The sequence below is a fragment of the Coregonus lavaretus genome (assembly GCF_964263955.1).
Source record: "Coregonus lavaretus genome assembly, contig: HAP1_SCAFFOLD_946, whole genome shotgun sequence".
Classification (NCBI taxonomy): Eukaryota; Metazoa; Chordata; class Actinopteri; order Salmoniformes; family Salmonidae; genus Coregonus; species Coregonus lavaretus.
Window position 1 is genome coordinate 78,518 of NW_028164468.1, and position 27,046 is coordinate 105,563.

Here is a 27,046-nt window from a genome sequence, read left to right on the forward strand (position 1 = left end):
GGAGGAACAGCTGTGTTTCCAGGAGGCTGTCCACAGAGTGTCTGACCAAGAGAAGAGCAGAGAGACCAGGTGGTCTCCTCCTGGTCTCAGCCTCAGCCCTGCCCCCCCCATCTACCATATTGGCCAAGCTGGAACACCAATGACCTCTGGGATAGGTGGTATGATACTGGCATGGACCTAACACAGTGTTTTACTGAACATCTCGTATTTATTATTTCATACCCAATACTGCACATAAAGTCATGAACTTTGTTTATTTGTAAACAAAAATTATTTGACCATTTTAAATAGCAATTTCTACGTCGCGATTCCTGATCTACAATGTCGTTTGTACTTGCACTACCCTCATTTACCTGATAGTATCTCATCGGTGTGAAGAGCTGAACGGTTTCCCTTCTAGCATTTATAATCAAACATTGAAAACAGACCATTCCACCAATTTCTTTGTAAAAGTTTATTAAAAAGGAATTCAGTCCACAGTAGTTAAGACTTTGGCACCTACAATATAAAAAACAGAAACAAAACAAAACAAAACAAAAAACGTGTACCCCAAATAGCATTAAAACAACATGCTTGGATAAAAGGGATAAATTAAAAAAACAATTACAAAACACAGCAGTTGAGGTGTGAAAGAATGCATCTCAACTGACAGCCATCTTAGAGCTTCCATCCAACCGTCTACAAAATGGCGGAAGTAGACAAACAACAACAGATACAATTCTGGACAAAGAATGAACACCTGCTCGCAGTGTACCTCTGATACAGTGCTTGGTTTTTTAATAGGGAATGTTTTCAGAACAACAAGAACAGAAAAACTAGCTAGTCACAATATCACTTGGCAAAAACTTGTTGAATCAACGTTGTTTCCACGTCATTTCAACCAAAGAATTCAATGTGATGGCGTTGAATCAAAATTTGAAAACTGACTGGATTGGCAAAAAGTCATTAACGTAAGCGAATTGTCATTTTTTTAAACCGAACTTTTTACTTAAATCGAATGACATGATGACATTTTTTTTTTCTTCTTCCCCCTTCACATTAGTTGACAACTCAACCAAATGTAAATCAAAAATAGACGTTGAACTGACGTCTGTGCCCAGTGGGAAGGGTCCCAAGGTGAGACCTGCCTGCGTCCCAAATGCTGCCCCTATGCCCTTTAATAGTGCACTACTTATTTCCAGTTCTGGCAACAACAACAAAAAAGTAATGCACACTACAGGGAGTAGAATGGCATTTGGGATTCTCTGTAGAACCATTTGAGTAGGATGGGGTTGGAAATATTCTCCATTCCAGGCAACTGACGATGTAGTCAACAGTTTTTACATTGTAAACTTCCGAACGTCTCTCTGAGGTAAAACATCTCGTCGGAGATAGAAAGCTCTGCTTCAGGAGGATCAGAAACAGAGTTAGGCTTCAGGAGGAACAGGAAGTGGCATACTGGACGCCTTTAGTAGAATCTCTATGCAGATGTTCGGCGTCTCGAAGGACTTGGTAGGACAACAGGATCCAAACACTAAAATATTAAAGAAAGAGCCTTTCTTTGCCTTGGGGGGTCTTTTGAAGAGATGCTCTAGAAAAAGGCGTGGCGACGTGGAGAAGCAACAGGATTGGTGGTCAAACAAAACCAAACAGTCTGTCTGAGCCAAGTATTAGTTAGTGAAGAACAGGACAGCACTAGCCTGGTCCCAGATCTGTTTGTGCTTTTGGCATCTCCATTGCCGTCATTCATTGTCAAGCCAAACAAAACGAGTCAAAAAAACAAAATAAAAAAAACATGTTTGGCGTGACAATGATGGCACAAACAGACTGGCATTCAGGATAGGAAGGCACAGCGTATGTGAGTAAAGTGTCTGGAGAAGGGTTCTCCAGGAGTGGTTTCACCTTCCCATCTTTCTACCCTTCTTTACTCTGAGGGTTGCTGGGCGTCCGCTACGAGCTCTGGTCTCAGGAGCTCTGGTCTCAGGAGCTCTGGTCTCAGACACTCGATGGGACACTGGATGTTCTGTTGGAAGAGTTTACAAAATAGCTTTGTGTCAATATACAGTGTTCAGGAGTATGTTGTTATGGGACAGTAACTGGGAGGATTAGGGTTAGAATCCCAGGAGGCACCACAGGATAACACTGTATCTCTATCCCTGGGAGGAACACACACCAGTTTTTTCAGGGCGTTCTCCCTGTAGCGGTCGAATGCGTCTTGGTGTATTTGAGGCTGTAGCAGAGCCACATCCACCTCAGTCTGAGCTCCTGGTCTTCTGCAGTTCTCACAGCGCCAGCCCTGGGGAGAGGGGACATAAGGACACGTCATCACATCAACATGCATTAACACCAGACGTGGGTTCAACTAGTATTTTTTATTTAACTAGGCAAGTCAGTTAAGAACAAATTCTTATTTACAATGATGGCCTACACTGGCCAAACCCGGACGACGCTGGTCCAATTGTGCGCCGCCCCTATGGGACTCCCAATCATGGCCGGATTGTGATACAGCCTGGAATCGAACCAGGATGCAGTGCCTTAGAGTGGCGTAGCGGTCATGGGGTTCAACTAGTATTAACACCAGACGTGGGTTCAACTAGTATAAACATCAGACGTGGGTTCAACATGCATTAATACCAGATGTGGGTTCAACTAGTATTAACACCAAACGTGGGTTCAACTAGTATTATCAGACGTGGGTTCAACTAGTATTAATTCCAGACGTGTGTTCAACATGCATTTGGTATTTTGTATTTTATCAGGATCCCCATTAGCTGTTGCAAAAGCAGCAGCTGCTCTTCCTGGGGTCCACACAAAACATGACACATAACATAATACAGAACATTAATAGACAACTGCTCAAGGACAAAACTACATTACTTTTTAAATATATTTTTTTACAAATGGCACACGTAGCCTACATATCAATACATACACACAAACTATCTAGGTCAAATAGGGGAGAGGCGTTGTGCTGTGAGGTGTTTCTTTATCTGTTTTTTAAAACCAGGTTTGCTGTTCATTTGAGCAATATGAGATGGAACGGAGTTCCATGCAATAATGGCTCTATATTTTTAAAAACATTTTAGTCATTTAGCAGACGCTCTTATCCAGAGCGACTTACAGTTAAGTGAGTGCATACATTTTCATACTGGCCCCCCGCTTTCTTGAATTTGTTCTGGATTTGGGGACTGTGAAAAGACCCCTCGTGGCATGTCTGGTGGGGTAAGTGTGTGTGTCAGAGCTGTGTGTAAGTTGACTATGCAAACAATTTGGGATTTTCAACACATTGTTTCTTATAAAAAGAAAAAGTGATGCAGTCAGTCTCTCCTCAACTCTTAGCCAAGAGAGACTGACATGCACAGTATTAATATTATCTCTCTGTTTACAATGAAGAGCAAGACGTGCCGCTCTGTTTTGGACCAGCTGCAGCTTAACTAGGTCTTTCCTTGCAGCACTCGACCTCACGACTGGACAATAATCAAGATTAGATAAAACTAGAGCCTGCAGGACTTGCTTTGTGGAGTGTGGTGTCAAAAAAGCAGAGCATCTCTTTATTATAGACAGACCTCTCCCCATCTTTACAACCATGGCCACCATGGCCACAACAGTTTACAATTTAAGATAACGCCAAGTAATTGTGTCTCCTCAACTTGTTCAACAGCCACACCATTCATTACCAGATTCAGATGAGGTCTAGAACTTAGGGAATGATTTGTACCAAATACAATGCTCTTAGTTTTAGAGATGTTCAGGACCAGTTTATTACTGGCCACCCATTCCAAAACAGACTGCAACTCTTTGTTAAGAGTTTCAGTGACTTCATTAGCTGTGGTTGCTGATGCGTATATGGTTGAATCATCAGCATACATGGACACACATGCTTTGTTTAATGCCAGTGGCAGGACATTGGTAAACATAGAAAAGAGTAGAGGGCCTAGAGAGCTGCCCTGTGGTACACCACACTTTACATGTTTAACATTAGAGAAGCTTCCATTAAAGAAAACTATTTGAGTTATATTAGATAGATAGCTCTGAATCCACGATATGGCAGAGGTTGAAAAAGCCATAACATACGTTTTTTCAGCAACAGGTTATGGTCAATAATATCAAAGGATTTACTGAAATCTAACAGTACAGCTCCCACAATCTTCTCATTATCAATTTCTTTCAACCAATCATCAGACATTTGTGACAGTGCAGTACATGTTGAGTGCCCTTCTCTATAAGCATGCTGAAAGTATGTTGTTAATTTGTTTTTTCCAACAGTTTGCTAAGAGCTGGCAGCAAGCTGACAGGTCTGCTGTTAGAACCAGTAAAGGCCGCTTTACCACTCTTGGGTAGCGGAATGACTTTGGCTTCCCTCCAGGCCTGAGGACAAAGATTTCCTCTAGACTCAGATTAAAGATATGAAAGATAGGAGTGGCTATAGAGTCAGATACCATCCTCAGAAGCTTTCCATCTAAGCTGTAAATGCCAGGAGGTTTGTCATTATTGATCGATAAAATTTTTTCCACCTCTCCCACACTAACTTTACAAAATTCAAAGTTGCATAAAAAACACAAATAATGAAAGAAAAGCATTGCATGAATACGATGGCTCACTGTTCGTTGTTGGCATTTATACCAGACGTGGGTTATACCAGACTTAAGTTCAACATGCATTAGCACCAGACGTGGGTTCAACATGCATTCACACCAGACGTGGGTTCAACATGCATTCACACCAGACGTGGGTTCAACTAGTATTGTTAATTTCACAAAACGTTGAGCTTGCCTGGCACACTGGAACCAAATGGGATACTAGTCCATTGATCCAAACCCTATCCGCCTGGTTCAATCAAATGCTCATACTTTTGACTCCTGCTATTTTAACCACTGACAGTGGATGATATAATACAATGTATGAGGAAGACAGGGAACTAGAGGGACTACCGGTCGTCTAACCTGTTGTCCTCCGTAGCAGGTGCAGGTACAGATGGCTCCCAGGTATTCCTTCTGCCACTGGTTCCCCACCTGGTACGTATTCCCATCGTCATAACACGTCGACTCATCTGTAGAAACACAGACAAATAGTGAGATCAAGAATATTCAACAATACTATATAAGGAAGTCTCTCCGTTAACTCCATGTGGAATGGCACTCACCACAGAGTTAGAAAACGTAGAGGACACACTTGCCACAAAAGACTGTGATGGTCAATGAGAATGATAGGGTGGACGTTCGTGGTTTTATAATGCTGTGGCACTAACTGATCTCTGTAGCTAGTCTGTAGCTGTATAGTAGTCTATAGCTAGTCTGTAGCTGTATAGTAGTCTATAGCTAGTCTGTAGCTGTATAGTATAATCTATAGCTAGTCTGTAGCTGTATAGTAGTCTATAGCTAGTCTGTAGCTGTATAGTATAATCTATAGCTAGTCTGTAGCTGTATAGTAGTCTATAGCTAGTCTGTAGCTGTATAGTATAATCTATAGCTGTATAGTGGTCTATAGCTAGTCTGTAGCTGTATAGTAGTCTATAGCTAGTCTGTAGCTGTATAGTAGTCTATAGCTAGTCTGTCACTGTATAGTAGTCTATAGCTAGTCTGTAGCTGTATAGTAGTCTATAGCTAGTCTGTAGCTGTATAGTATAATCTATAGCTAGTCTGTAGCTGTATAGTAGTCTATAGCTAGTCTGTAGCTGTATAGTAGTCTATAGATAGTCTGTAGCTGTATAGTAGTCTATAGCTAGTCTGTAGCTGTATAGTAGTCTATAGCTAGTCTGTAGCTGTATAGTAGTCTATAGCTAGTCTGTAGCTGTATAGTATAGTCTATAGCTAGTCTGTAGCTGTATAGTAGTCTATAGCTAGTCTGTAGCTGTATAGTATAATCTATAGCTAGTCTGTAGCTGTATAGTAGAGTCTATAGCTAGTCTGTAGCTGTATAGTATAATCTATAGCTAGTCTGTAGCTGTATAGTAGTCTATAGCTAGTCTGTAGCTGTATAGTAGTCTATAGCTAGTCTGTAGCTGTATAGTATAATCTATAGCTGTATAGTAGTCTATAGCTAGTCTGTAGCTGTATAGTATAATCTATAGCTAGTCTGTAGCTGTATAGTAGTATATAGCTAGTCTGTAGCTGTATAGTAGTCTATAGCTAGTCTGTAGCTGTATAGTAGTCTATAGCTAGTCTGTAGCTGTATAGTAGAGTCTATAGCTGTATAGTAGTCTATAGCTAGTCTGTAGCTGTATAGTAGTCTATAGCTAGTCTGTAGCTGTATAGTAGTCTATAGCTAGTCTGTAGCTGTATAGTAGTCTATAGCTAGTCTGTAGCTGTATAGTAGTCTATAGCTAGTCTGTAGCTGTATAGTAGAGTCTATAGCTGTATAGTAGTCTATAGCTAGTCTGTAGCTGTATAGTAGTCTATAGCTAGTCTGTAGCTGTATAGTAGTCTATAGCTAGTCTGTAGCTGTATAGTAGTCTATAGCTAGTCTGTAGCTGTATAGTAGTCTATAGCTAGTCTGTAGCTGTATAGTAGTCTATAGCTTCTCTGTAGCTGTATAGTAGTCTATAGCTAGTCTGTAGCTGTATAGTAGTCTATAACTAGTCTGTAGCTGTATAGTATAGTCTATAGCTAGTCTGTAGCTGTATAGTAGTCTATAGCTAGTCTGTAGCTGTATAGTATAATCTATAGCTAGTCTGTAGCTGTATAGTAGAGTCTATAGCTAGTCTGTAGCTGTATAGTATAATCTATAGCTAGTCTGTAGCTGTATAGTAGTCTATAGCTAGTCTGTAGCTGTATAGTATAATCTATAGCTAGTCTGTAGCTGTATAGTATAATCTATAGCTAGTCTGTAGCTGTATAGTAGTCTATAGCTAGTCTGTAGCTGTATAGTAGTCTATAGCTAGTCTGTAGCTGTATAGTAGTCTATAGCTAGTCTGTAGCTGTATAGTAGTCTATAGCTAGTCTGTAGCTGTATAGTAGTCTATAGCTAGTCTGTAGCCGTATAGTATAATCTATAGCTAGTCTGTAGCTGTATAGTAGTCTATAGCTAGTCTGTAGCTGTATAGTAGTCTATAGCTAGTCTGTAGCTGTATAGTATAGTCTATAGCTAGTCTGTAGCTGTATAGTATAATCTATAGCTAGTCTGTAGCTGTATAGTATAATCTATAGCTAGTCTGTAGCTTTATAGTAGAGTCTATAGCTAGTCTGTAGCTGTATAGTAGTCTATAGCTAGTCTGTAGCTGTATAGTATAATCTATAGCTAGTCTGTAGCTGTATAGTAGTCTATAGCTAGTCTGTAGCTGTATAGTAGTCTATAGCTAGTCTGTAGCTGTATAGTATAATCTATAGCTAGTCTGTAGCTGTATAGTAGTCTATAGCTAGTCTGTAGCTGTATAGTAGTCTATAGCTAGTCTGTAGCTGTATAGTAGTCTATAGCTAGTCTGTAGCTGTATAGTATAGTCTATAGCTAGTCTGTAGCTGTATAGTATAATCTATAGCTAGTCTGTAGCTGTATAGTTTAATCTATAGCTAGTCAGTAGCTGTATAGTAGAGTCTATAGCTAGTCTGTAGCTGTATAGTATAATCTATAGCTAGTCTGTAGCTGTATAGTAGTCTATAGCTAGTCTGTAGCTGTATAGTAGTCTATAGCTAGTCTGTAGCTGTATAGTAGTCTATAGCTAGTCTGTAGCTGTATAGTATAATCTATAGCTAGTCTGTAGCTGCATAGTAGTCTATAGCTAGTCTGTAGCTGTATAGTAGTCTATAGCTAGTCTGTAGCTGTATAGTATAAACTATAGCTAGTCTGTAGCTGTATAGTATAATCTATAGCTAGTCTGTATCTGTATAGTAGTCTATAGCTAGTCTGTAGCTGTATAGTATAATCTATAGCTAGTCTGTAGCTGTATAGTATAATCTATAGCTAGTCTGTATCTGTATAGTAGTCTATAGCTAGTCTGTAGCTGTATAGTATAATCTATAGCTAGTCTGTAGCTGTATAGTATAATCTATAGCTAGTCTGTAGCTGTATAGTTGAGTCTATAGCTAGTCTGTAGCTGTATAGTAGTCTATAGCTAGACTGTAGCTGTATAGTAGTCTATAGCTAGTATGTAGCTGTATAGTAGTCTATAGCTAGTCTGTAGCTGTATAGTATAGTCTATAGCTAGTCTGTAGCTGTATAGTATAATCTATAGCTAGTCTGTAGCTGTATAGTATAATATATAGCTAGTCAGTAGCTGTATAGTAGAGTCTATAGCTAGTCTGTAGCTGTATAGTATAATCTATAGCTAGTCTGTAGCTGTATAGTAGTCTATAGCTAGTCTGTAGCTGTATAGTAGTCTATAGCTAGTCTGTAGCTGTATAGTCTATAGCTAGTCTGTAGCTGTATAGTAGTCTATAGCTAGTCTGTAGCTGTATAGTATAATCTATAGCTAGTCTGTAGCTGTATAGTAGTCTATAGCTAGTCTGTAGCTGTATAGTAGTCTATAGCTAGTCTGTAGCTGTATAGTATAATCTATAGCTAGTCTGTAGCTGTATAGTATAATCTATAGCTAGTCTGTATCTGTATAGTAGTCTATAGCTAGTCTGTAGCTGTATAGTAGAGTCTGTAGCTGTATAGTAGTCTATAGCTAGTCTGTAGCTGTATAGTAGTCTATAGCTAGTCTGTAGCTGTATAGTAGAGTCTATAGCTAGTCTGTAGCTGTATAGTATAATATATAGCTAGTCTGTAGCTGTATAGTATAATCTATAGCTAGTCTGTAGCTGTATAGTATAATCTATAGCTAGTCTGTAGCTGTATAGTATAATATATAGCTAGTCTGTATCTGTATAGTAGTCTATAGCTAGTCTGTAGCTGTATAGTATAATCTATAGCTAGTCTGTAGCTGTATAGTATAATCTATAGCTAGTCTGTATCTGTATAGTAGTCTATAGCTAGTCTGTAGCTGTATAGTAGAGTCTGTAGCTGTATAGTAGTCTATAGCTAGTCTGTAGCTGTATAGTAGTCTATAGCTAGTCTGTAGCTGTATAGTAGAGTCTATAGCTAGTCTGTAGCTGTATAGTAGAGTCTATAGCTAGTCTGTAGCTGTATAGTATAATATATAGCTAGTCTGTAGCTGTATAGTATAATCTATAGCTAGTCTGTAGCTGTATAGTAGTCTATAGCTAGTCTGTAGCTGTATAGTAGTCTATAGCTAGTCTGTAGCTGTATAGTATAATCTATAGCTAGTCTGTAGCTGTATAGTATAATCTATAGCTAGTCTGTAGCTGTATAGTATAATCTATAGCTAGTCTGTAGCTGTATAGTATAATCTATAGCTAGTCTGTATCTGTATAGTATAATCTATAGCTAGTCTGTATCTGTATAGTATAATCTATAGCTAGTCTGTATCTGTATAGTAGTCTATAGCTAGTCTGTAGCTGTATAGTATAATATATAGCTAGTCTGTAGCTGTATAGTAGTCTATAGCTAGTCTGTAGCTGTATAGTAGTCTATAGCTAGTCTGTAGCTGTATAGTATAATCTATAGCTAGTCTGTAGCTGTATAGTTGAGTCTATAGCTAGTCTGTAGCTGTATAGTTGAGTCTATAGCTAGTCTGTAGCTGTATAGTAGAGTCTATAGCTAGTCTGTAGCTGTATAGTATAATCTATAGCTAGTCTGTAGCTGTATAGTATAATCTATAGCTAGTCTGTAGCTGTATAGTTGAGTCTATAGCTAGTCTGTAGCTGTATAGTAGTCTATAGCTAGTCTGTAGCTGTATAGTAGTCTATAGCTAGTCTGTAGCTGTATAGTAGTCTATAGCTAGTCTGTAGCTGTATAGTAGTCTATAGCTAGTCTGTAGCTGTATAGTATAATCTATAGCTAGTCTGTAGCTGTATAGTAGTCTATAGCTAGTCTGTAGCTGTATAGTATAATCTATAGCTAGTCTGTAGCTGTATAGTAGTCTATAGCTAGTCTGTAGCTGTATAGTATAATCTATAGCTAGTCTGTAGCTGTATAGTAGTCTATAGCTAGTCTGTAGCTGTATAGTATAATATATAGCTAGTCTGTAGCTGTATAGTAGTATATAGCTAGTCTGTAGCTGTATAGTAGTCTATAGCTAGTCTGTAGCTGTATAGTAGTCTATAGCTAGTCTGTAGCTGTATAGTAGTCTATAGCTAGTCTGTAGCTGTATAGTATAATCTATAGCTAGTCTGTATCTGTATAGTAGTCTATAGCTAGTCTGTAGCTGTATAGTATAATCTGTAGCTAGTCTGTAGCTGTATAGTATAATCTATAGCTAGTCTGTAGCTGTATAGTAGAGTCTATAGCTAGTCTGTAGCTGTATAGTAGAGTCTATAGCTAGTCTGTAGCTGTATAGTATAATCTATAGCTAGTCTGTAGCTGTATAGTAGTCTATAGCTAGTCTGTAGCTGTATAGTAGTCTATAGCTAGTCTGTAGCTGTATAGTTGAGTCTATAGCTAGTCTGTAGCTGTATAGTATAATATATAGCTAGTCTGTAGCTGTATAGTAGTCTATAGCTAGTCTGTAGCTGTATAGTAGTCTATAGCTAGTCTGTAGCTGTATAGTATAATCTATAGCTAGTCTGTATCTGTATAGTAGTCTATAGCTAGTCTGTAGCTGTATAGTAGTCTATAGCTAGTCTGTAGCTGTATAGTAGTCTATAGCTAGTCTGTAGCTGTATAGTAGTCTATAGCTAGTCTGTAGCTGTATAGTATAATCTATAGCTAGTCTGTAGCTGTATAGTAGAGTCTATAGCTAGTCTGTAGCTGTATAGTAGTCTATAGCTAGTCTGTAGCTGTATAGTAGTCTATAGCTAGTCTGTAGCTGTATAGTAGTCTATAGCTAGTCTGTAGCTGTATAGTATAATCTATAGCTAGTCTGTAGCTGTATAGTATAATCTATAGCTAGTCTGTAGCTGTATAGTTGAGTCTATAGCTAGTCTGTAGCTGTATAGTAGAGTCTATAGCTAGTCTGTAGCTTTATAGTATAATCTATAGCTAGTCTGTAGCTGTATAGTATAATCTATAGCTAGTCTGTAGCTGTATAGTTGAGTCTATAGCTAGTCTGTAGCTGTATAGTTGAGTTTATAGCTAGTCTGTAGCTGTATAGTAGTCTATAGCTAGTCTGTAGCTGTATAGTATAATCTATAGCTAGTCTGTAGCTGTATAGTTGAGTCTATAGCTAGTCTGTAGCTGTATAGTTGAGTTTATAGCTAGTCTGTAGCTGTATAGTAGTCTATAACTAGTCTGTAGCTGTATAGTATAATCTATAGCTAGTCTGTAGCTGTATAGTATAATCTATAGCTAGTCTGTAGCTGTATAGTTGAGTCTATAGCTAGTCTGTAGCTGTATAGTAGTCTATAGCTAGTCTGTAGCTGTATAGTAGTCTATAGCTAGTCTGTAGCTGTATAGTAGTCTATAGCTAGTCTGTAGCTGTATAGTAGTCTATAGCTAGTCTGTAGCTGTATAGTATAATCTATAGCTAGTCTGTAGCTGTATAGTAGTCTATAGCTAGTCTGTAGCTGTATAGTATAATCTATAGCTAGTCTGTAGCTGTATAGTAGTCTATAGCTAGTCTGTAGCTGTATAGTATAATCTATAGCTAGTCTGTAGCTGTATAGTAGTCTATAGCTAGTCTGTAGCTGTATAGTATAATATATAGCTAGTCTGTAGCTGTATAGTAGTCTATAGCTAGTCTGTAGCTGTATAGTAGTCTATAGCTAGTCTGTAGCTGTATAGTAGTCTATAGCTAGTCTGTAGCTGTATAGTAGTCTATAGCTAGTCTGTAGCTGTATAGTATAATCTATAGCTAGTCTGTATCTGTATAGTAGTCTATAGCTAGTCTGTAGCTGTATAGTATAATCTGTAGCTAGTCTGTAGCTGTATAGTAGTCTATAGCTAGTCTGTAGCTGTATAGTATAATCTATAGCTAGTCTGTAGCTGTATAGTAGTCTATAGCTAGTCTGTAGCTGTATAGTATAATCTATAGCTAGTCTGTAGCTGTATAGTAGTCTATAGCTAGTCTGTAGCTGTATAGTATAATATATAGCTAGTCTGTAGCTGTATAGTAGTATATAGCTAGTCTGTAGCTGTATAGTAGTCTATAGCTAGTCTGTAGCTGTATAGTAGTCTATAGCTAGTCTGTAGCTGTATAGTAGTCTATAGCTAGTCTGTAGCTGTATAGTATAATCTATAGCTAGTCTGTATCTGTATAGTAGTCTATAGCTAGTCTGTAGCTGTATAGTATAATCTGTAGCTAGTCTGTAGCTGTATAGTATAATCTATAGCTAGTCTGTAGCTGTATAGTAGAGTCTATAGCTAGTCTGTAGCTGTATAGTAGAGTCTATAGCTAGTCTGTAGCTGTATAGTATAATCTATAGCTAGTCTGTAGCTGTATAGTAGTCTATAGCTAGTCTGTAGCTGTATAGTAGTCTATAGCTAGTCTGTAGCTGTATAGTTGAGTCTATAGCTAGTCTGTAGCTGTATAGTATAATATATAGCTAGTCTGTAGCTGTATAGTAGTCTATAGCTAGTCTGTAGCTGTATAGTAGTCTATAGCTAGTCTGTAGCTGTATAGTATAATCTATAGCTAGTCTGTATCTGTATAGTAGTCTATAGCTAGTCTGTAGCTGTATAGTAGTCTATAGCTAGTCTGTAGCTGTATAGTAGTCTATAGCTAGTCTGTAGCTGTATAGTATAATCTATAGCTAGTCTGTAGCTGTATAGTAGAGTCTATAGCTAGTCTGTAGCTGTATAGTAGTCTATAGCTAGTCTGTAGCTGTATAGTAGTCTATAGCTAGTCTGTAGCTGTATAGTAGTCTATAGCTAGTCTGTAGCTGTATAGTATAATCTATAGCTAGTCTGTAGCTGTATAGTATAATCTATAGCTAGTCTGTAGCTGTATAGTTGAGTCTATAGCTAGTCTGTAGCTGTATAGTAGAGTCTATAGCTAGTCTGTAGCTGTATAGTATAATCTATAGCTAGTCTGTAGCTGTATAGTATAATCTATAGCTAGTCTGTAGCTGTATAGTTGAGTCTATAGCTAGTCTGTAGCTGTATAGTTGAGTTTATAGCTAGTCTGTAGCTGTATAGTAGTCTATAGCTAGTCTGTAGCTGTATAGTATAATCTATAGCTAGTCTGTAGCTGTATAGTTGAGTCTATAGCTAGTCTGTAGCTGTATAGTTGAGTTTATAGCTAGTCTGTAGCTGTATAGTAGTCTATAACTAGTCTGTAGCTGTATAGTATAATCTATAGCTAGTCTGTAGCTGTATAGTATAATCTATAGCTAGTCTGTAGCTGTATAGTTGAGTCTATAGCTAGTCTGTAGCTGTATAGTAGTCTATAGCTAGTCTGTAGCTGTATAGTAGTCTATAGCTAGTCTGTAGCTGTATAGTAGTCTATAGCTAGTCTGTAGCTGTATAGTAGTCTATAGCTAGTCTGTAGCTGTATAGTATAATCTATAGCTAGTCTGTAGCTGTATAGTAGTCTATAGCTAGTCTGTAGCTGTATAGTATAATCTATAGCTAGTCTGTAGCTGTATAGTAGTCTATAGCTAGTCTGTAGCTGTATAGTATAATCTATAGCTAGTCTGTAGCTGTATAGTAGTCTATAGCTAGTCTGTAGCTGTATAGTATAATATATAGCTAGTCTGTAGCTGTATAGTAGTCTATAGCTAGTCTGTAGCTGTATAGTATAATCTGTAGCTAGTCTGTAGCTGTATAGTATAATCTATAGCTAGTCTGTAGCTGTATAGTAGAGTCTATAGCTAGTCTGTAGCTGTATAGTAGAGTCTATAGCTAGTCTGTAGCTGTATAGTATAATCTATAGCTAGTCTGTAGCTGTATAGTAGTCTATAGCTAGTCTGTAGCTGTATAGTAGTCTATAGCTAGTCTGTAGCTGTATAGTTGAGTCTATAGCTAGTCTGTAGCTGTATAGTATAATATATAGCTAGTCTGTAGCTGTATAGTAGTCTATAGCTAGTCTGTAGCTGTATAGTAGTCTATAGCTAGTCTGTAGCTGTATAGTATAATCTATAGCTAGTCTGTATCTGTATAGTAGTCTATAGCTAGTCTGTAGCTGTATAGTAGTCTATAGCTAGTCTGTAGCTGTATAGTAGTCTATAGCTAGTCTGTAGCTGTATAGTATAATCTATAGCTAGTCTGTAGCTGTATAGTAGAGTCTATAGCTAGTCTGTAGCTGTATAGTAGTCTATAGCTAGTCTGTAGCTGTATAGTAGTCTATAGCTAGTCTGTAGCTGTATAGTAGTCTATAGCTAGTCTGTAGCTGTATAGTATAATCTATAGCTAGTCTGTAGCTGTATAGTATAATCTATAGCTAGTCTGTAGCTGTATAGTTGAGTCTATAGCTAGTCTGTAGCTGTATAGTAGAGTCTATAGCTAGTCTGTAGCTGTATAGTATAATCTATAGCTAGTCTGTAGCTGTATAGTATAATCTATAGCTAGTCTGTAGCTGTATAGTTGAGTCTATAGCTAGTCTGTAGCTGTATAGTTGAGTTTATAGCTAGTCTGTAGCTGTATAGTAGTCTATAGCTAGTCTGTAGCTGTATAGTATAATCTATAGCTAGTCTGTAGCTGTATAGTTGAGTCTATAGCTAGTCTGTAGCTGTATAGTTGAGTTTATAGCTAGTCTGTAGCTGTATAGTAGTCTATAACTAGTCTGTAGCTGTATAGTATAATCTATAGCTAGTCTGTAGCTGTATAGTATAATCTATAGCTAGTCTGTAGCTGTATAGTTGAGTCTATAGCTAGTCTGTAGCTGTATAGTAGTCTATAGCTAGTCTGTAGCTGTATAGTAGTCTATAGCTAGTCTGTAGCTGTATAGTAGTCTATAGCTAGTCTGTAGCTGTATAGTAGTCTATAGCTAGTCTGTAGCTGTATAGTATAATCTATAGCTAGTCTGTAGCTGTATAGTAGTCTATAGCTAGTCTGTAGCTGTATAGTATAATCTATAGCTAGTCTGTAGCTGTATAGTAGTCTATAGCTAGTCTGTAGCTGTATAGTATAATCTATAGCTAGTCTGTAGCTGTATAGTAGTCTATAGCTAGTCTGTAGCTGTATAGTATAATATATAGCTAGTCTGTAGCTGTATAGTAGTCTATAGCTAGTCTGTAGCTGTATAGTAGTCTATAGCTAGTCTGTAGCTGTATAGTAGTCTATAGCTAGTCTGTAGCTGTATAGTAGTCTATAGCTAGTCTGTAGCTGTATAGTATAATCTATAGCTAGTCTGTATCTGTATAGTAGTCTATAGCTAGTCTGTAGCTGTATAGTATAATCTGTAGCTAGTCTGTAGCTGTATAGTAGTCTATAGCTAGTCTGTAGCTGTATAGTATAATCTATAGCTAGTCTGTAGCTGTATAGTATAATCTATAGCTAGTCTGTAGCTGTATAGTATAATCTATAGCTAGTCTGTAGCTGTATAGTATAATCTATAGCTAGTCTGTAGCTGTATAGTATAATCTATAGCTAGTCTGTATCTGTATAGTATAATCTATAGCTAGTCTGTATCTGTATAGTATAATCTATAGCTAGTCTGTATCTGTATAGTAGTCTATAGCTAGTCTGTAGCTGTATAGTATAATCTATAGCTAGTCTGTAGCTGTATAGTAGAGTCTATAGCTAGTCTGTAGCTGTATAGTAGAGTCTATAGCTAGTCTGTAGCTGTATAGTATAATCTATAGCTAGTCTGTAGCTGTATAGTAGTCTATAGCTAGTCTGTAGCTGTATAGTAGTCTATAGCTAGTCTGTAGCTGTATAGTTGAGTCTATAGCTAGTCTGTAGCTGTATAGTATAATATATAGCTAGTCTGTAGCTGTATAGTAGTCTATAGCTAGTCTGTAGCTGTATAGTAGTCTATAGCTAGTCTGTAGCTGTATAGTATAATCTATAGCTAGTCTGTATCTGTATAGTAGTCTATAGCTAGTCTGTAGCTGTATAGTAGTCTATAGCTAGTCTGTAGCTGTATAGTAGTCAATAGCTAGTCTGTAGCTGTATAGTAGTCTATAGCTAGTCTGTAGCTGTATAGTATAATCTATAGCTAGTCTGTAGCTGTATAGTAGAGTCTATAGCTAGTCTGTAGCTGTATAGTAGTCTATAGCTAGTCTGTAGCTGTATAGTAGTCTATAGCTAGTCTGTAGCTGTATAGTAGTCTATAGCTAGTCTGTAGCTGTATAGTATAATCTATAGCTAGTCTGTAGCTGTATAGTATAATCTATAGCTAGTCTGTAGCTGTATAGTTGAGTCTATAGCTAGTCTGTAGCTGTATAGTTGAGTTTATAGCTAGTCTGTAGCTGTATAGTAGTCTATAGCTAGTCTGTAGCTGTATAGTATAATCTATAGCTAGTCTGTAGCTGTATAGTATAATCTATAGCTAGTCTGTAGCTGTATAGTTGAGTCTATAGCTAGTCTGTAGCTGTATAGTAGTCTATAGCAAGTCTGTAGCTGTATAGTAGTCTATAGCTAGTCTGTATCTGTATAGTAGTCTATAGCTAGTCTGTAGCTGTATAGTATAATCTATAGCTAGTCTGTAGCTGTATAGTAGTCTATAGCTAGTCTGTAGCTGTATAGTAGTCTATAGCTAGTCTGTAGCTGTATAGTAGTCTATAGCTAGTCTGTAGCTGTATAGTAGTATATAGCTAGTATGTAGCTGTATAGTAGTCTATAGCTAGTCTGTAGCTGTATAGTATAGTCTATAGCTAGTCTGTAGCAGTATAGTAGTCTATAGCTAGTCTGTAGCTGTATAGTATAATCTATAGCTAGTCTGTAGCTGTATAGTAGTCTATAGCTAGTCTGTAGCTGTATAGTATAATCTGTAGCTAGTCTGTAGCTGTATAGTATAATCTATAGCTAGTCTGTAGCTGTATAGTAGAGTCTATAGCTAGTCTGTAGCTGTATAGTAGAGTCTATAGCTAGTCTGTAGCTGTATAGTATAATCTATAGCTAGTCTGTAGCTGTATAGTATAATCTATAGCTAGTCTGTAGCTGTATAGTTGAGTCTATAGCTAGTCTGTAGCTGTATAGTAGTCTATAGCTAGTCTGTAGCTGTATAGTAGTCTATAGCTAGTCTGTAGCTGTATAGTAGTCTATAGCTAGTCTGTAGCTGTATAGTAGTCTATAGCTAGTCTGTATCTGTATAGTAGTCTATAGCTAGTCTGTAGCTGTATAGTATAATCTATAGCTAGTCTGTAGCTGTATAGTAGTCTATAGCTAGTCTGTAGCTGTATAGTAGTCTATAGATAGTCTGTAGCTGTATAGTAGTCTATAGCTAGTCTGTAGCTGTATAGTAGTATATAGCTAGTCTGTAGCTGTATAGTAGTCTATAGCTAGTCTGTAGCTGTATAGTATAGTCTATAGCTAGTCTGTAGCTGTATAGTAGTCTATAGCTAGTCTGTAGCTGTATAGTATAATCTATAGCTAGTCTGTAGCTGTATAGTAGTCTATAGCTAGTCTGTAGCTGTATAGTATAATCTGTAGCTAGTCTGTAGCTGTATAGTATAATCTATAGCTAGTCTGTAGCTGTATAGTAGAGTCTATAGCTAGTCTGTAGCTGTATAGTAGAGTCTATAGCTAGTCTGTAGCCGTATAGTATAATCTATAGCTAGTCTGTAGCTGTATAGTAGTCTATAGCTAGTCTGTAGCTGTATAGTAGTCTATAGCTAGTCTGTAGCTGTATAGTTGAGTCTATAGCTAGTCTGTAGCTGTATAGTATAATATATAGCTAGTCTGTAGCTGTATAGTAGTCTATATCTAGTCTGTAGCTGTATAGTAGTCTATAGCTAGTCTGTAGCTGTATAGTATAATCTATAGCTAGTCTGTAGCTGTATAGTAGTCTATAGCTAGTCTGTAGCTGTATAGTAGTCTATAGCTAGTCTGTAGCTGTATAGTAGTCTATAGCTAGTCTGTAGCTGTATAGTAGTCTATAGCTAGTCTGTAGCTGTATAGTATAATCTATAGCTAGTCTGTAGCTGTATAGTAGAGTCTATAGCTAGTCTGTAGCTGTATAGTATAATCTATAGCTAGTCTGTAGCTGTATAGTTGAGTCTATAGCTAGTCTGTAGCTGTATAGTAGTCTATAGCTAGTCTGTAGCTGTATAGTATAATCTATAGCTAGTCTGTAGCTGTATAGTAGTCTATAGCTATAGTGCTTCTACACCTGCATTACTAGCTGTTTGGGGTTTTAGGCTGGGTGTCTGTACAGCACTTCGAGATATTAGCTAATGTATGAAGGGCTATATAAAATAAAATTGATTGATTGATTGATAGCTGTATAGTATAATCTATAGCTAGTCTGTATCTGTATAGTAGTCTATAGCTAGTCTGTAGCTGTATAGTATAATATATAGCTAGTCTGTAGCTGTATAGTAGTCTATAGCTAGTCTGTAGCTGTATAGTAGTCTATAGCTAGTCTGTAGCTGTATAGTATAATCTATAGCTAGTCTGTATCTGTATAGTAGTCTATAGCTAGTCTGTAGCTGTATAGTATAATCTGTAGCTAGTCTGTAGCTGTATAGTAGTCTATAGCTAGTCTGTAGCTGTATAGTATAATCTGTAGCTAGTCTGTAGCTGTATAGTATAATCTATAGCTAGTCTGTAGCTGTATAGTAGTCTATAGCTAGTCTGTAGCTGTATAGTAGTCTATAGCTAGTCTGTAGCTGTATAGTTGAGTCTATAGCTAGTCTGTAGCTGTATAGTATAATATATAGCTAGTCTGTAGCTGTATAGTAGTCTATATCTAGTCTGTAGCTGTATAGTAGTCTATAGCTAGTCTGTAGCTGTATAGTATAATCTATAGCTAGTCTGTATCTGTATAGTAGTCTATAGCTAGTCTGTAGCTGTATAGTAGTCTATAGCTAGTCTGTAGCTGTATAGTAGTCTATAGCTAGTCTGTAGCTGTATAGTAGTCTATAGCTAGTCTGTAGCTGTATAGTAGTCTATAGCTAGTCTGTAGCTGTATAGTATAATCTATAGCTAGTCTGTAGCTGTATAGTAGAGTCTATAGCTAGTCTGTAGCTGTATAGTATAATCTATAGCTAGTCTGTAGCTGTATAGTTGAGTCTATAGCTAGTCTGTAGCTGTATAGTAGTCTATAGCTAGTCTGTATCTGTATAGTATAATCTATAGCTAGTCTGTAGCTGTATAGTAGTCTATAGCTAGTCTGTAGCTGTATAGTATAATCTATAGCTAGTCTGTATCTGTATAGTAGTCTATAGCTAGTCTGTAGCTGTATAGTATAATATATAGCTAGTCTGTAGCTGTATAGTAGTCTATAGCTAGTCTGTAGCTGTATAGTAGTCTATAGCTAGTCTGTAGCTGTATAGTAGTCTATAGCTAGTCTGTAGCTGTATAGTAGTCTATAGCTAGTCTGTAGCTGTATAGTATAATCTATTGCTAGTCTGTATCTGTATAGTAGTCTATAGCTAGTCTGTAGCTGTATAGTATAATATGTAGCTAGTCTGTAGCTGTATAGTATAATCTATAGCTAGTCTGTAGCTGTATAGTAGAGTCTATAGCTAGTCTGTAGCTGTATAGTAGAGTCTATAGCTAGTCTGTAGCTGTATAGTATAATCTATAGCTAGTCTGTAGCTGTATAGTATAATCTATAGCTAGTTTGTAGCTGTATAGTAGTCTATAGCTAGTCTGTAGCTGTATAGTTGAGTCTATAGCTAGTCTGTAGCTGTATAGTATAATATATAGCTAGTCTGTAGCTGTATAGTAGTCTATAGCTAGTCTGTAGCTGTATAGTATAATCTATAGCTAGTCTGTAGCTGTATAGTTGAGTCTATAGCTAGTCTGTAGCTGTATAGTTGAGTTTATAGCTAGTCTGTAGCTGTATAGTAGTCTATAGCTAGTCTGTAGCTGTATAGTATAATCTATAGCTAGTCTGTAGCTGTATAGTTGAGTCTATAGCTAGTCTGTAGCTGTATAGTTGAGTTTATAGCTAGTCTGTAGCTGTATAGTAGTCTATAACTAGTCTGTAGCTGTATAGTATAATCTATAGCTAGTCTGTAGCTGTATAGTATAATCTATAGCTAGTCTGTAGCTGTATAGTTGAGTCTATAGCTAGTCTGTAGCTGTATAGTAGTCTATAGCTAGTCTGTAGCTGTATAGTAGTCTATAGCTAGTCTGTAGCTGTATAGTAGTCTATAGCTAGTCTGTAGCTGTATAGTAGTCTATAGCTAGTCTGTAGCTGTATAGTATAATCTATAGCTAGTCTGTAGCTGTATAGTAGTCTATAGCTAGTCTGTAGCTGTATAGTATAATCTATAGCTAGTCTGTAGCTGTATAGTAGTCTATAGCTAGTCTGTAGCTGTATAGTATAATCTATAGCTAGTCTGTAGCTGTATAGTAGTCTATAGCTAGTCTGTAGCTGTATAGTATAATATATAGCTAGTCTGTAGCTGTATAGTAGTCTATAGCTAGTCTGTAGCTGTATAGTAGTCTATAGCTAGTCTGTAGCTGTATAGTAGTCTATAGCTAGTCTGTAGCTGTATAGTAGTCTATAGCTAGTCTGTAGCTGTATAGTATAATCTATAGCTAGTCTGTATCTGTATAGTAGTCTATAGCTAGTCTGTAGCTGTATAGTATAATCTGTAGCTAGTCTGTAGCTGTATAGTAGTCTATAGCTAGTCTGTAGCTGTATAGTATAATCTATAGCTAGTCTGTAGCTGTATAGTATAATCTATAGCTAGTCTGTAGCTGTATAGTATAATCTATAGCTAGTCTGTAGCTGTATAGTATAATCTATAGCTAGTCTGTATCTGTATAGTATAATCTATAGCTAGTCTGTATCTGTATAGTATAATCTATAGCTAGTCTGTATCTGTATAGTATAATCTATAGCTAGTCTGTATCTGTATAGTAGTCTATAGCTAGTCTGTAGCTGTATAGTATAATCTATAGCTAGTCTGTAGCTGTATAGTAGAGTCTATAGCTAGTCTGTAGCTGTATAGTAGAGTCTATAGCTAGTCTGTAGCTGTATAGTATAATCTATAGCTAGTCTGTAGCTGTATAGTAGTCTATAGCTAGTCTGTAGCTGTATAGTAGTCTATAGCTAGTCTGTAGCTGTATAGTTGAGTCTATAGCTAGTCTGTAGCTGTATAGTATAATATATAGCTAGTCTGTAGCTGTATAGTAGTCTATAGCTAGTCTGTAGCTGTATAGTAGTCTATAGCTAGTCTGTAGCTGTATAGTATAATCTATAGCTAGTCTGTATCTGTATAGTAGTCTATAGCTAGTCTGTAGCTGTATAGTAGTCTATAGCTAGTCTGTAGCTGTATAGTAGTCTATAGCTAGTCTGTAGCTGTATAGTAGTCTATAGCTAGTCTGTAGCTGTATAGTATAATCTATAGCTAGTCTGTAGCTGTATAGTAGAGTCTATAGCTAGTCTGTAGCTGTATAGTAGTCTATAGCTAGTCTGTAGCTGTATAGTAGTCTATAGCTAGTCTGTAGCTGTATAGTAGTCTATAGCTAGTCTGTAGCTGTATAGTATAATCTATAGCTAGTCTGTAGCTGTATAGTATAATCTATAGCTAGTCTGTAGCTGTATAGTTGAGTCTATAGCTAGTCTGTAGCTGTATAGTTGAGTTTATAGCTAGTCTGTAGCTGTATAGTAGTCTATAGCTAGTCTGTAGCTGTATAGTATAATCTATAGCTAGTCTGTAGCTGTATAGTATAATCTATAGCTAGTCTGTAGCTGTATAGTTGAGTCTATAGCTAGTCTGTAGCTGTATAGTAGTCTATAGCAAGTCTGTAGCTGTATAGTAGTCTATAGCTAGTCTGTATCTGTATAGTAGTCTATAGCTAGTCTGTAGCTGTATAGTATAATCTATAGCTAGTCTGTAGCTGTATAGTAGTCTATAGCTAGTCTGTAGCTGTATAGTAGTCTATAGCTAGTCTGTAGCTGTATAGTAGTCTATAGCTAGTCTGTAGCTGTATAGTAGTATATAGCTAGTATGTAGCTGTATAGTAGTCTATAGCTAGTCTGTAGCTGTATAGTATAGTCTATAGCTAGTCTGTAGCAGTATAGTAGTCTATAGCTAGTCTGTAGCTGTATAGTATAATCTATAGCTAGTCTGTAGCTGTATAGTAGTCTATAGCTAGTCTGTAGCTGTATAGTATAATCTGTAGCTAGTCTGTAGCTGTATAGTATAATCTATAGCTAGTCTGTAGCTGTATAGTAGAGTCTATAGCTAGTCTGTAGCTGTATAGTAGAGTCTATAGCTAGTCTGTAGCTGTATAGTATAATCTATAGCTAGTCTGTAGCTGTATAGTATAATCTATAGCTAGTCTGTAGCTGTATAGTTGAGTCTATAGCTAGTCTGTAGCTGTATAGTAGTCTATAGCTAGTCTGTAGCTGTATAGTAGTCTATAGCTAGTCTGTAGCTGTATAGTAGTCTATAGCTAGTCTGTAGCTGTATAGTAGTCTATAGCTAGTCTGTATCTGTATAGTAGTCTATAGCTAGTCTGTAGCTGTATAGTATAATCTATAGCTAGTCTGTAGCTGTATAGTAGTCTATAGCTAGTCTGTAGCTGTATAGTAGTCTATAGATAGTCTGTAGCTGTATAGTAGTCTATAGCTAGTCTGTAGCTGTATAGTAGTATATAGCTAGTCTGTAGCTGTATAGTAGTCTATAGCTAGTCTGTAGCTGTATAGTATAGTCTATAGCTAGTCTGTAGCTGTATAGTAGTCTATAGCTAGTCTGTAGCTGTATAGTATAATCTATAGCTAGTCTGTAGCTGTATAGTAGTCTATAGCTAGTCTGTAGCTGTATAGTATAATCTGTAGCTAGTCTGTAGCTGTATAGTATAATCTATAGCTAGTCTGTAGCTGTATAGTAGAGTCTATAGCTAGTCTGTAGCTGTATAGTAGAGTCTATAGCTAGTCTGTAGCCGTATAGTATAATCTATAGCTAGTCTGTAGCTGTATAGTAGTCTATAGCTAGTCTGTAGCTGTATAGTAGTCTATAGCTAGTCTGTAGCTGTATAGTTGAGTCTATAGCTAGTCTGTAGCTGTATAGTATAATATATAGCTAGTCTGTAGCTGTATAGTAGTCTATATCTAGTCTGTAGCTGTATAGTAGTCTATAGCTAGTCTGTAGCTGTATAGTATAATCTATAGCTAGTCTGTAGCTGTATAGTAGTCTATAGCTAGTCTGTAGCTGTATAGTAGTCTATAGCTAGTCTGTAGCTGTATAGTAGTCTATAGCTAGTCTGTAGCTGTATAGTAGTCTATAGCTAGTCTGTAGCTGTATAGTATAATCTATAGCTAGTCTGTAGCTGTATAGTAGAGTCTATAGCTAGTCTGTAGCTGTATAGTATAATCTATAGCTAGTCTGTAGCTGTATAGTTGAGTCTATAGCTAGTCTGTAGCTGTATAGTAGTCTATAGCTAGTCTGTAGCTGTATAGTATAATCTATAGCTAGTCTGTAGCTGTATAGTAGTCTATAGCTATAGTGCTTCTACACCTGCATTACTAGCTGTTTGGGGTTTTAGGCTGGGTGTCTGTACAGCACTTCGAGATATTAGCTAATGTATGAAGGGCTATATAAAATAAAATTGATTGATTGATTGATAGCTGTATAGTATAATCTATAGCTAGTCTGTATCTGTATAGTAGTCTATAGCTAGTCTGTAGCTGTATAGTATAATATATAGCTAGTCTGTAGCTGTATAGTAGTCTATAGCTAGTCTGTAGCTGTATAGTAGTCTATAGCTAGTCTGTAGCTGTATAGTATAATCTATAGCTAGTCTGTATCTGTATAGTAGTCTATAGCTAGTCTGTAGCTGTATAGTATAATCTGTAGCTAGTCTGTAGCTGTATAGTAGTCTATAGCTAGTCTGTAGCTGTATAGTATAATCTGTAGCTAGTCTGTAGCTGTATAGTATAATCTATAGCTAGTCTGTAGCTGTATAGTAGTCTATAGCTAGTCTGTAGCTGTATAGTAGTCTATAGCTAGTCTGTAGCTGTATAGTTGAGTCTATAGCTAGTCTGTAGCTGTATAGTATAATATATAGCTAGTCTGTAGCTGTATAGTAGTCTATATCTAGTCTGTAGCTGTATAGTAGTCTATAGCTAGTCTGTAGCTGTATAGTATAATCTATAGCTAGTCTGTATCTGTATAGTAGTCTATAGCTAGTCTGTAGCTGTATAGTAGTCTATAGCTAGTCTGTAGCTGTATAGTAGTCTATAGCTAGTCTGTAGCTGTATAGTAGTCTATAGCTAGTCTGTAGCTGTATAGTAGTCTATAGCTAGTCTGTAGCTGTATAGTATAATCTATAGCTAGTCTGTAGCTGTATAGTAGAGTCTATAGCTAGTCTGTAGCTGTATAGTATAATCTATAGCTAGTCTGTAGCTGTATAGTTGAGTCTATAGCTAGTCTGTAGCTGTATAGTAGTCTATAGCTAGTCTGTAGCTGTATAGTATAATCTATAGCTAGTCTGTAGCTGTATAGTAGTCTATAGCTAGTCTGTAGCTGTATAGTATAATCTATAGCTAGTCTGTATCTGTATAGTAGTCTATAGCTAGTCTGTAGCTGTATAGTATAATATATAGCTAGTCTGTAGCTGTATAGTAGTCTATAGCTAGTCTGTAGCTGTATAGTAGTCTATAGCTAGTCTGTAGCTGTATAGTAGTCTATAGCTAGTCTGTAGCTGTATAGTAGTCTATAGCTAGTCTGTAGCTGTATAGTATAATCTATTGCTAGTCTGTATCTGTATAGTAGTCTATAGCTAGTCTGTAGCTGTATAGTATAATATGTAGCTAGTCTGTAGCTGTATAGTATAATCTATAGCTAGTCTGTAGCTGTATAGTAGAGTCTATAGCTAGTCTGTAGCTGTATAGTAGAGTCTATAGCTAGTCTGTAGCTGTATAGTATAATCTATAGCTAGTCTGTAGCTGTATAGTATAATCTATAGCTAGTTTGTAGCTGTATAGTAGTCTATAGCTAGTCTGTAGCTGTATAGTTGAGTCTATAGCTAGTCTGTAGCTGTATAGTATAATATATAGCTAGTCTGTAGCTGTATAGTAGTCTATAGCTAGTCTGTAGCTGTATAGTAGTCTATAGCTAGTCTGTAGCTGTATAGTATAATCTATAGCTAGTCTGTATCTGTGTAGTAGTCTATAGCTAGTCTGTAGCTGTATAGTAGTCTATAGCTAGTCTGTAGCTGTATAGTAGTCTATAGCTAGTCTGTAGCTGTATAGTAGTCTATAGCTAGTCTGTAGCTGTATAGTATAATCTATAGCTAGTCTGTAGCTGTATAGTAGAGTCTATAGCTAGTCTGTAGCTGTATAGTAGTCTATAGCTAGTTTGTAGCTGTATAGTAGTCTATAGCTAGTCTGTAGCTGTATAGTAGTCTATAGCTAGTCTGTAGCTGTATAGTAGTCTATAGCTAGTCTGTAGCTGTATAGTAGTCTATAGCTAGTCTGTAGCTGTATAGTAGTCTATAGCTAGTCTGTATCTTTATAGGAGGATCTATAAATGTAGCTGTATAGTAGACCTGTACAGTCTTTTCTTACGTGGCTCGCACTTGAACTCTCCCTTTCCGTTGCCCAGGCAGGTACAACTCATCATGGGACCGTTCTCAGCTCGGCTGTCCCACTTCTCTCCGATACGGTAGTTGTTACCGCTGTCATGACACCACTCTGTGGAGGGGTGAGGAGGGTGGGGGGGGGTGGAGGGGTGAGGAGGGGGGGTGGAGGGGTGAGGAGGGTGGGTGGAGGGGTGAGGAGGGTGGGTGGGTGGAGTGGAGAGGAGGGTGGGTGGAGGGGTGAGGAGGGTGGGTGGAGGGGTGAGGAGGGTGGGTGGAGTGGAGAGGAGGGTGGGTGGAGGAGTGAGGAGGGTGGGTGGAGTGGAGAGGAGGGGGGGGTGAGGAGGGGGGGGGGGGGGGGTGAGGAGGGTGGAGTGGTGAGGGGGGGGGTGGTGGAGAGGAGGGGGGGTATAGTGAGGATAATAGTAGTTAGATTTTGATGGACAGAGAGCCATGTCTCCTCGACTCCTCCCACTCTGGTGGAGAAAGGAGTCTGATTGGCTAGTTGGATGCAACAATTAACTTTACTGAGACCCAATTGGACAATTCATCCCTCACACACACACTCACTCACTCAAACACAGTGTCATGTGATCAGTCATTTGACTTATAACCTCATGACCTTTAGCATTCAGACGTTCTCAACAAGCTACTTCCCCTTTCCCTTTAACAGACGGGCTAGCATGGGCAGACCTTCTATCAAATCTGTTTATCCCAAAGGAGGAATCAAATGTACTTGACCAATGCTTTAAGAGTGGCTATAATTGAAACCAATGGCAATGTGATAAATGACAGTCAAATGAAAGACCATTACAAATCTATAATTTAGCTAATTTTGTCTTGGCCCAGTATGCCTTCTTAAAAATACAGCAAGGGATGGATCTAAATGTACAGAATGGCTACCTGGAGGAAAATGGGGGACATGTTTTTTCAATTTCAGTCAAGGGGAGGGTTAAGTATTTTATTAAAAATCTAGTCCAGGGGAGGGTCATGTAATTTGTAATTCATGAAATGTCAATATTTCTCAGTGTTTTAGAATTAGTTGTTTATTATATATGGATGTGTGCCCGATGCCACCCCTCATCTGTGATTCTCTGCTGGGCGCGCAATATCAAGTGCACCTATAGGCTATTTAGTGTGGTCTCAATCAAATGATCCAAAGCCTATAGGCTATAGGCTACGAAGTGCATGCTGGGAGAAGCACAGAGCAAAGTTATATTTCTAAGATAGCTGCTGGGATGGTGTAAATAAAACTAGGCTGCATTACACACTGCAGTGGATATTCCCACCCTGAGCCCCGGCTGCATTACACACTGCAGTGGATATTCCCACCCTGAGCCCCGGCTGCATTACACACTGCAGTGGATATTCCCACCCTGAGCCCCGGCTGCATTACACACTGCAGTGGATATTCCCACCCTGAGCCCCGGCTGCATTACACACTGCAGTGGATATTCCCACCCTGAGCCCCGGCTGCATTACACACTGCAGTGGATATTCCCACCCTGAGCCCCGGCTGCATTACACACTGCAGTGGATATTCCCACCC

At 37.7% G+C, this 27,046-nt stretch overlaps 1 protein-coding gene across 1 annotated transcript in view; it reads right to left on the reverse strand.

Annotated features, from left to right (window-relative positions):
* Positions 1–445: 445 nt before the first annotated feature.
* Positions 446–27,046, reverse strand: part of fn1a (fibronectin 1a) — a 113,659-nt gene continuing 87,058 nt past the window's right edge. Inside the window, exons 44-47 of the mRNA XM_084192002.1 lie at positions 25,487–25,612; positions 4,923–5,029; positions 2,153–2,275; positions 446–2,002 (exon numbers count right to left, since the gene is read on the reverse strand). Coding sequence (XP_084048128.1) covers positions 1,904–2,002; positions 2,153–2,275; positions 4,923–5,029; positions 25,487–25,612 — 455 coding nt within the window. The 3' untranslated portion in view covers positions 446–1,903. The remainder of the gene's footprint in view (positions 2,003–2,152; positions 2,276–4,922; positions 5,030–25,486; positions 25,613–27,046) is intronic.